Source organism: Protobothrops mucrosquamatus, unplaced genomic scaffold (assembly GCF_001527695.2).
Source record: "Protobothrops mucrosquamatus isolate PMUCROS unplaced genomic scaffold, P.Mucros_1.0 scaffold3625, whole genome shotgun sequence".
NCBI lineage: Eukaryota > Metazoa > Chordata > Lepidosauria > Squamata > Viperidae > Protobothrops > Protobothrops mucrosquamatus.
In genome coordinates, this window is record NW_015389587.1 from 52,670 (window position 1) to 62,501 (window position 9,832).

The 9,832-nt window shown below is 43.9% G+C and overlaps 2 protein-coding genes across 2 annotated transcripts in view; both read right to left on the reverse strand.

Moving 5' to 3' along the window:
* Nucleotides 1-3,819, reverse strand: part of LOC107297973 (LIM and calponin homology domains-containing protein 1) — a 14,568-nt gene extending 10,749 nt beyond the window's left edge. The window contains exons 1-2 of the mRNA XM_015827337.1: nucleotides 3,570-3,819; nucleotides 512-699 (exon numbers count right to left, since the gene is read on the reverse strand). Of these exons, the coding sequence (XP_015682823.1) occupies nucleotides 512-699; nucleotides 3,570-3,819 (438 nt within the window). The remainder of the gene's footprint in view (nucleotides 1-511; nucleotides 700-3,569) is intronic.
* Nucleotides 3,820-3,926: 107 nt separating this feature from the next.
* LOC107297974 (LIM and calponin homology domains-containing protein 1-like) lies at nucleotides 3,927-9,120 on the reverse strand (the record flags this gene model as incomplete). The annotated part of the gene is made up of 3 exons (XM_015827338.1): nucleotides 3,927-4,065; nucleotides 6,765-6,922; nucleotides 8,991-9,120. Coding segments are annotated over 3 exons (427 nt in total), but the record flags the coding sequence as incomplete, so codon positions are not given.
* Between the last annotated feature and the right edge of the window lie 712 nt (nucleotides 9,121-9,832).

Genomic DNA, 9,832 nt, shown 5'->3' on the forward strand with positions numbered 1-9,832 from the left:
AGGGAGTTTCTTCAGAAGAGACAAAAGTAGGTGTTCACCTTGTTTCGGAACCTCCAAAGTTTCTGTCTGGACCTGGAACGATTTGTAAAGAACATCATCAGCACATCATCAAAGTAGTACAACTATCAGCCCTTTTGAGATTGTTCAGACCAGGAAACTGTAAAGCAGAACTATGTTTCATTGAGATAGGCTGCAATGGTCCTTAAGTGTGAAAAAACAGTCGTAAGCCACTTTTGTCAGTGCCATTGTAACTTTGAGCAGTCACTAAACGAACTGTGGAAAGCCGAGGACTGGCTGTACTAATTCTATTGATCTATATGCTAGGGCTCCATGCAAGTTACAACTGAGAACGGGGAATTTTTGAACTTTTTTGGTGCGAAGAGGCCTTTGCGTGTGTGTTTCTGTGTGTGCGCGCACCCGTGCGCGCGTCGGTGAAAAAAATGCACACCTCCCTTCGAGAAGGATAGCGTTAACATTTCACTCGCTTCTCAGACACGCATCTTAAAGTTACCTTCTGGCTAGCCACAGGTTCTGTACCGTTCTGTTCTCCTCTTTCAGGAATTTTGGGCTCCCGAGTCGAATTCAGGCCACGGTTTGACTCTATTTCGTTGGGATGGTTGTGGACGGAAGATAGTTCCATGTGGGCCACCATGAGGTTGGCACAGGAAAACTTCGTGCTGGATTCGGTGAGATCTGGAGCTAATCCATTAAAAAGACAAGAAAGAAATAAAAAAGATAAACTGACAAAGAGTTAAAGGGAGACTAGTATAGCTATTTCGAGCTATTTAGCTCTCATCAGCTAGACATACTCTTCTGAGATTCGAACCTGGGCCTAGAGGTTAATACAGCTGCCTAACACACACACACACACACACACAAACACAGACAGACAGATAGATAGATATAGAGATACAGAGATACAGAGAGATAGACAGACAGATTTTGAATCATAGTTTGATCTCAAGAAAATAAACAAGTCAGAACCAATTATCACGTGATCCCCTTTTTCGACGAGCAAAAATCCAGGGGGAAGCCAGATTCTCTTAACAACCGGGTTACTAGCTGAACAACTGCAGTGATTCACTTAACAACCACGACAAGGAAGGTCGTAAAAGGGAGCAATACTCACTTAACAACACTCGCTTAACAACAGAAATTTTGGGCTCAGTTTTGGTCGTTAAGTCAAGGACTAGATGTGTTTTCACAGAGATGAAAATCACTCTCAACCTTGTGGGTGACTCCAGGTACATACCGTGTTTTCCCGAAAGCAAGGCCTACACCAACAAGAAGCCCTAGCTTGATTTTTGGGGGTGGGCCTAATATAAGCCCTACCCCAAAAATAAGCCCTAGTTTGGGGGCGAGGTACACACCTAAAAATCAAGCGGAGGTGGGGAGCTGCCTGCACCCGCTTCCTTTGCAGCCAGGCCTCTCCTCGCCGGCCCACTTCTTCTTCTGAGGCCTCTTCTGCAGCCAGGCCTGCATTTCTCAGTCACGGAGGTTTCCGGAAGGCCTCTGCAGCTAAGAACCGAGCTATGGATTCAATCCGCAGCTCAGTTCTGCAAGATCTCAGTAGCCGAGCACCAAGCTATGGACTGAATCCATAGCTCGGTACTCGGCTGCTTAGGCCTTCTGGAAAGGCCTGACTGTAAAATGCAGGCCCGAATGCAGCTGCAGAACTTCGGCCCCAGAAGAAGCGGACCGGCTGGGTGGGGCTGTCGGTGACAGAGGTGAGGTAAGGCCTACCCCGAAAATAAGACATGGTGCCTCTTTTGGAGGCAAAAACAAAAAAAAAAGACCCGGTCTTATTTTCGGGGAAACACGGTATTTGTACGTTTTCATGGCATCAGTACAGAAGTGATTTGCAGCTGCTTTCTTCAACCTTCCGCTTTGGGGAATTAATTTTAAGCAAAAACAAAAACGTGCATCATCGGGCACAGCTACGAAAAGGCAGCCCCGCTGCTTTCTTAAAATATTCTTTAAAATAATTCTTCTGAATGCTTTCCTGCATCAAGCTGAGTTAACCGCTGCGGTAATAATTGCAAACTATAAAACTAAGAGGGAGGGCATGTTTTTTTTCCCCCTTCCACGTTATTATTAATTTATAAGAAAATAATTACATATTGAATCCTGTAGTTAGTTAATTACTTTCTAGCGATACCCACAATTTATATCCAAAGCTGCTAATATAATTCATTGGCATTTCTTTTCTGTTGTTTCTGAATATTTCTCGGCTGGTCTGACGGGAGGGAAAAAATCGGATGCAGCTCGCTTAGCAACGGAAATTCTAGTCCTAACTGTGGTTGTAAGTCGAGGACTACTTGTACTACTACAGGTAATCCTCAATTTACCAAGTTCATTTAGTGACTTTTCAAAATTGTGAGAAAATAATTAAGATCAGAGAGCACAAAGGACTTCTTCTTCTTCTTCTTCTTCTTCTTCTTCTTCTTCTTCTTCTTCTTCTTCTTCTTCTTCTTCTTCTTCTTCTTCTTCTTCTTCTTCTTCTTCTTCTTCTTCTTCTTCTTCTTCTTCTCCTTCTCCTTCTCCTTCTCCTTCTCCTTCTCCTTCTTCTTCTCCTTCTCCTTCTCCATCTCCTCCTTTCTCCTCCTCTTCTTCTCCACCTCCTCCCCTCTTCTTGTTCTTGTTCTTCTTGTTCTTCTTGTTCTCTTCCTCCTCCTCCTCCTCCTCCTCCCCTTCCCCCTCCTCCTTTCAACAAACCCCACTCCCTTCTGGCACTGATGATGTGACCAAGTTGAGTAATAAACATCTACAAGAAAACCACCAGGCTCAGAAAGCACCAAGGATCCCACAGGACAACTCTGAGCTACAAATATTCCCTCCTATTGCTATGTTAAGGGCTGTTTACTGTTCTTTAAAAATGGAAAAACCTACCCAGAAACATTTCTTCCGAATCAGTTCTCTCTTTTTGGCTGGCTGGTTCAGCTTCTTCCGTGAAAGAGTCCTGCAGAAAACATGGAATTCATGGTTAAAGCAGAAGCCAAAGAAAAGGCGGCTTATTTATTATATTTATATCCTGCCTAAATCAAATGACTCTCTATAGTTTGAATAAGCTTTTAGGATTCAATAACTTGGCACTTCTGTTTAGGGAACTCTGTTTAGAATATAATAATATAATAATAATATAATAATAATATAATATAATATAATATAATATAATATAATAGAATAGAATAGAATAGAATAGAATAGAATAGAATAGAATAGAATAGAATAGAATAGAATAATAGAATAGAATAGAATAGAATAGAATAGAATAGAATAGAATAGAATAGAATAGAATAGAATAGAATAGAATATGGAGTGGAGTGGAGTGGAGTGGAGTGGAGTAGAGTAGAGTAGAGTAGAGTAGGGTAGGGTAGGGTAGGGTAGGGTAGGGTAGGGTAGGGTAGGGTAGGGTAGGGTAAACAGAGTTGGAAGGGACTTTGTAGGTCTTCTAGTCCACCACCACCACCACGCCCAAGCAGGAGACCCTACACCATTTCTGACAGATGGCAGTCCAGGCTCCTGCTAACCCAAGTATTTGGCCCTTACAACTTGCTCTCTGTGTACACCGTGTTCGATTAAGCTCTTCTGAATGAGTTCAGGAATGGAGGGATCTGCGCTTCTCTCCATGGATCCACCAGGCAGTTCGACCACATGATCAGACTTGGCTGAAAGGCTAGGGGAAGGTTCAAACAGAAGGGCTGAGCATTCCTTGTCTGGCTCTCCGTCCACTCCATTGCTCGCTTCTCCGTTCACCGTGATCTTTCCCTCGACCTGCATTTCAAAACGCAAAAGCAGATTGAAACCATCTGAAACCATCTTTGATTAGTTCTAATGAGAAGGAAAACGGAACGTGGTTAAGACTACAAAATTGCTCTCTCTATATCAAGCTATTATCTAACTCTCTCTCTAGAAGACTTAATCAATTAGTTGTAACTATCAAAGCTGTTCCTTTCNGCTTCGCTAATGGCAAACCTCTCGATGTAATGTTGGAGTATATTGTACGCCTCTTCCTGAGAGCTGGCGTTCTTGTAGGCTTCGTGAAGTTCCCTTTCACGCTTCTCCCTGTTTCGAGGGGAGCAGAAACAAGATGGCGGAAGGTTTACCGAAGTTCCTCACAGTGTTCCAAAAAAGGCGTCTTCGCTTCAAAAGGCAACTGGAGTTCCTTGGGTTGTTTTTGTTTTTTTTTCTTTGAAAACATTCCGAGGACTGAAGAAGCTCCTCGGATGAGAAGCGAAATATTTTCAAAGGAAAAAACAACAACAACAACAACAAGAAAAGTCCAGTTGCGATGGCAGCAAGACTGCTCCATGCACAAAAAAAAAAATATGGAAGGATGTTTCGATTCCCACCATGGACGAAGGGCTACAAAAGCTGGTGGAATTAGCATAGAATTAGCTAAACGGACCGTTTCAATAAAAAGAAAAAAATATAAGTACTTTTGTTTCTATTTGGAAACCGCTTCTGGGCTTTGTGCTTGAGCTGGGGAAAAAAACGATACTATGATTTGGGGTTTTACTGATTAGATGGATTTGCTGATCTAGAAATGGCTAGTTCACACTTCGATAGACATGTAAAAAGGTGAGGTTCGACCTCAATGTCTTATTTTACTGCAACAGAGGAAGTGTCCCTCACCCCCTTTTCCACACTTCCCTTTTTCCCCTTCCCCTACCGTTGTTCCTTACTATTTGCTTTTGTATTTTGGTATTTTATAAGTGAATAAAAATCTTTGTTTTAAAGAAAAAAGAAAAGTCCAGTTGCTTTTGAAAAAGAAATCTTGGGGAGAAGATTGCAGAATGAAACATCTGGACCCCAAGTGGGCAACCGTGTAGGAGAAAGCCCGACTTTTGTCTCATGAGCAGTTGCAAAGTAACGATGCTACTCGACAGAACCTTATATTTAGAGTCATAGCAAGTACTGTGTCAACGCTGCAAATACTGTATATTCTTGCTTTGACAATGTGCAGAACTGTCTGGTATTTATATAGTTAAACCAGCAACCAAGAAAGAGGGAGGAGCATAAGGATAGCCCGGGAGAAAGAAACGGGAAGTAAATCACATCTTCCAAGTTGATTGGAAGATGTGAACCATGATCCTACAATAAGGGAGTGGAAATGTTTAGAATGTTATGCGTACGGAAGAGAAGCAGATCTAAGCATTCATCCATTTTGTGCTGACGTATCTGTAACATTAATAAATGCTTTTAGGAGAAAATATGCCTGAAAGTCCTTTTTAGTGTTTCGTTAATCAGACATTTGACATACTGAGCATATTGGAAAACTACCATGTGGCGCAGAAGATCAGGACGAATGCTTTTTCCTGATCTGTCTATGGAGATGTTCAGTCATCCAGGTGCTTTTTCACGAGGCAACTGGACTTTCTTGTTTTTCTTTGAAGACGTTTCGCTTCTCATCCCAGAAGCTTCTTCGGCTCTGACTGGATGGTGGGGAAGGGAAGGATTGATACTCCTTGCAGACAACTGGTCATTTGCCGAGTCGTTGAGGCCACCTGGAGGTTTGTCAGGGTGTTTTCTGCCCTGTGTCCCTTCACTCGGCAGCCAAGAAGGCTCCACACCCATTGGCACCACTCAGGTGACCTTGAGGTCACAGATAAACCTCCAAGTGGCCTCAATGACTCTCTAAAAGGAGGCAAATGACCAGCTGTCTGCAAGGAGTATAAATCCTTCCATTCCTCCACCATCCAGTCAGAGCTGAAGAAGCTTCTGGGATGAGAAGCGAAACGTCTTCAGAGAAAAACAAGAAAGTCCAGTTGCCTCCTGAAAAAGTATTTTTGGGAGAAGGATGAAAGAGGAAGAGGAGGAGGAAGATGGGAGGGAAAGAAGGAGAAGGATAGAAGAAAAAGAGACAGAGAGAAAGAGAGAGACAGAGAAAGAAAGAAAAAGAAAAAAAGGAGGAGGAGGTGAAGGATAAGGGAAAGGGAGAGGAAGAGGAAGGAGAAGGAGAAGGAGAAGGAGAAGAAGAAGAAGAAGAAGAAGGAGGAGGAGGAGGAGGAGGAGGAGGAGGAGGAGGAGGAGGAGGAAGAGGCCTTTTCAAATGGCCTAAATGACTCTCTAAAAGGAGGCAAATGACCAGCTGTCTGCAAGGAGTATAAATCCTCCCGTTCCCCACCATCCAGTAAGAGCTGAAGAAGCTTCTGGGATGAGAAGCGAAACGTCTTCAAAGGAAAAACAAGAAAGTCCAGTTGCCTCCTGAAAAAAACCACCTTTGAGATTTTTACTATTTCTTCTTTGATGGACAACTCAAGCCCTGATGTTCTACAAATACACACACACACACACACACACACACACAGAGCTGCAGCCAGCCTATGCTTTAGATTCCAAGAAGCATGATGTAATAACACATTTTACAAACACAGAATTGTCGCATGTTTGGGCCACAAGGCAAATATGTCCAGACTGTGGGATCCTTGGGGCTGTCTGAACTTGGTTGTTTTCTTGCAGATGTTGTGTTTACCCAACTAGGTAACCACATCTGTGCTACAGCGGAGTAGGGATTGCTCTGAGGGTGTTACCTAGTTTGGGTCATGAAACGTCGGCAAGAAAACCACCAAGCTCAGAGAGCACCAAGGAGCTCACCGTTCAACTCTGAGTTACAAATACTCTTTCCGATCAATATCTGGACCATCATTTCTTTAGCCATGTTTTCTGAATATGCCACAATTGCCTGGGCTCATTCACGCACTCAACACAACCCGTATTATGATCTGGCGTGCCTTCTGCAACCAGTCTTAAGGCTAACGTACTTCTCCTCCACAATCTCTCGATACGTCTTGACGCTCTTCCTTCTCTCACTGTTTCCCTCTCCTCCAATGAGTAGCTGCTCCATCTTCTTCCTCTCGGCTTCTTTTTTCAGCAAGTCCTGGGAAGCACTCCTACGACGGGTTTTCCACCGGGCTAAATCCTAAATCACGGAGTGGAGGCAGAGAAAAAGAAAGACAGGTTTAGGATACAGGAGGACCTGGACAGACTTGAACACTGGGCACTATCTAACAAAATGAAATTCAACGGTGAAAAAAGTAAGGTTTCCATTTAGGCAAGAAAAACCAAATGCACAGGTATAGTATAGGGGGTACCTTGCTCAATAGTAGTAACTGTGAGAGGGACCTCGGAGTCCTAGTGGACAATCACTTAAATATGAGCCAGCTGTGTGCTGCAGCTGCCAAAAAGGCCAACACAGTGCTAGGCTGCATTAACAGAGAGATAGAATCAAGATCACATGAAGTGTTAATACCACTTTACAAGGCCTTGGGAAGGCCACACTTGGAATACTGCATCCAGTTTTGGTCACCACGATGTAAAAAAAGATGTTGAGACTCTAGAAAGAGTACAGAGAAGAGCAACAAAGATGATTAGGGGACTGGAGGCTAAAACATATAAGGAACGGTTGCTGGAATTGGGTATGTCTAGTATAACGAAGAGAAGGACGAGGGGGGACATGATAGCAGCCTTCTAATCTCTCAGGGGCTGCCCCAAAGAAGAGGGAGTCAAGCTATTCTCCAAAGCCCCTGAAGGCAGGACAAGGAGCAATGGGTGGAAGCTAACCAAAGAGAGAAGCAACCTGGAACTAAGGAGAAACTTCCTGACGGTTAGAACAATTAACCAGTGGAACAACCTGCCTCCAGAAGCGGTGAATGCGCCAACACTGGAAGTTTTAAGAAGAAACTGGACAGCCATTTGTCCGAAATGGTATAGGGTTTCCTGCCTGAGCAGGGGGTTGGACTAGATGACCTCCAAGGTCCCTTCCAACTTTATCATTATTATTATTATTATTAAATACCCAACAACATAAACATAAATTTTGAGCTCAGTTGTGGTGGTAAGTCAAGGCCTACCTATATTTCAGTGGGAGACTGCCAAAGTTCCAGGCCTTCGGGCCAAACTGTCAAATTAAAAAAAAAGAGCAGGAGATACCATCCCATCCCAGTCAAATGGTTGCCCAGTCTATTTCTGAACACCTCCAGTGATGGAGCACATGTAACGTCGGGAGGCAGGTTGTTCCTCTGATTAATTGTTCTAACCATCGGGAAATTCCTCCTTAGTTCCAGGTTGCTTCTCTCCTTGATTAGTTTCCATCTGTTGCTTCTTGTCCTGCCTTCAGGCGCTTTGGAGAATAAGTGAACCCCCCTTTCTCTGTGACAGCCCCTCAAGTATTGGAAGACGGTTATCGTGTCTCTCGGATCCATCTCTTCCATACACTAGACATACGTCTAGCTGTCTCAATGGTTCATTGTACGATTTAGTCTCCAGACCTTTGCTGCTCTTCTCTGCACACTTTCCAGGGTCTCAGTTTAATTATATAATGTAATATAACAACAACAACAACAGAATTGGAAGGGACCTTGGAGATCTTCTAGTCCAATCGCCTGCCCAAGCAGGAAACCCTATAGCATTTCAGACAACAGGTTGTCCAATCCCTTCTTAAAGACCTCCAGTGATGGAGCATCCACAACTTCTGAAGGCAAGCTGTTCCACTAATTAATTGGTCTCACTGCCAGGAAGTTTCTCCTTAGTTCTAGGTTGCTTCTCTCCTTGATTAGTTTCCATCCATTGCTACTTATCCTGCCTTCTGGTGCTTTGGAGAACAGCTTGATCATCTCCTCTTTGTGGTAGCCCTTCAAATATTGGAAGACTGCCATCACGTCACCCCTGGTCCTTCTTTTCATTAGACTAGAGACATACCCAAATCCAGCAACCGTTCTTCGTACATTTTATCCGGCAGTCCCCTAATCCTCTTTGTTGCTCTTCTCTGCACTCTTTCTAGAGTCTCAACATCTTTTTTTGATGGTGGCGACCAAAACTGGACGCAATATTCCAAGTGTCGCCTCACCAAAGCATTATAGAGTGGCATTAAGACTTTACGTGATCTTGATTCTATTGATTTATTGTGCCTGTAATTTAAACGTGGTCTTCAAAAGCTCTATGATAGCAACTAGATCGGACTACCACGCCTCTACAGACCCCCTACTCACATCTTGCCACTGGTCCTCGTCTTCCTTCAGCTGGTGATGAACGATCTGAAGCTTTTCATGGCGAGCTTTACTGTGAGGTTGATTCACAGCACCCTCGTCTGGACATCTCATGTCGAACATGCTCACGCTCCTGGAAGGAAAGAATTAGCTTGTCAACAGCGGACTTTGAAGATTTTAGCCACAGGAGGGGGCTGCAAGGAAGTATAATGGATCTGCTTCCATGGAAAGCTGTGAGGTTCCTTAGCTTAAGATGCCTTTGGCCAGACACCTAAGAATCAGAGACATCCTGATTCTTTTACGACTTGTGGACTTCAACTCTCAGAATTCCTGAGCTGGCTCAGGAATTCTGGGAGTTGAAGCCCACAAGTCGTAAAAGGGCCACGGTTCCCCACCCCTGCTTGAAGTGGAAGTGCTCAGAAGCAGCCATATGAGTAGCATACGTGCAAGTTGGCCGCTTAAGCCAAACCGAAGCATTGTCCAAAGCGATTCTTGTGCTCAACGCGATTGCATGAATTGGGCGCAATCCTCTATAGACGGCCTTGTTCAATTTCTCAACTGTCCCTTCTTTTGAGTTGAAAAAGGTCAAAACTCAATGCTTGCACCGGTGATTCTCAAACTTTACTGGAAGGCTTACTGAAGATTTACTCATAAATGGAGAGGCCCTCTACAGTTAGAAGTTCACGGATGGTGCCATCAATTCTCCACCTCTGCAGGGGTAACCTGGATCTGTGCAGGCAGCATTGAACCCAGCTCAGTTCGGCTAAGTCGCTGTGGCTTAGTGGCCTCCTGATAAATCACCGACTTTGAGCCAGAATTTCTGGTTTTCAATGCATTCAAAGTTT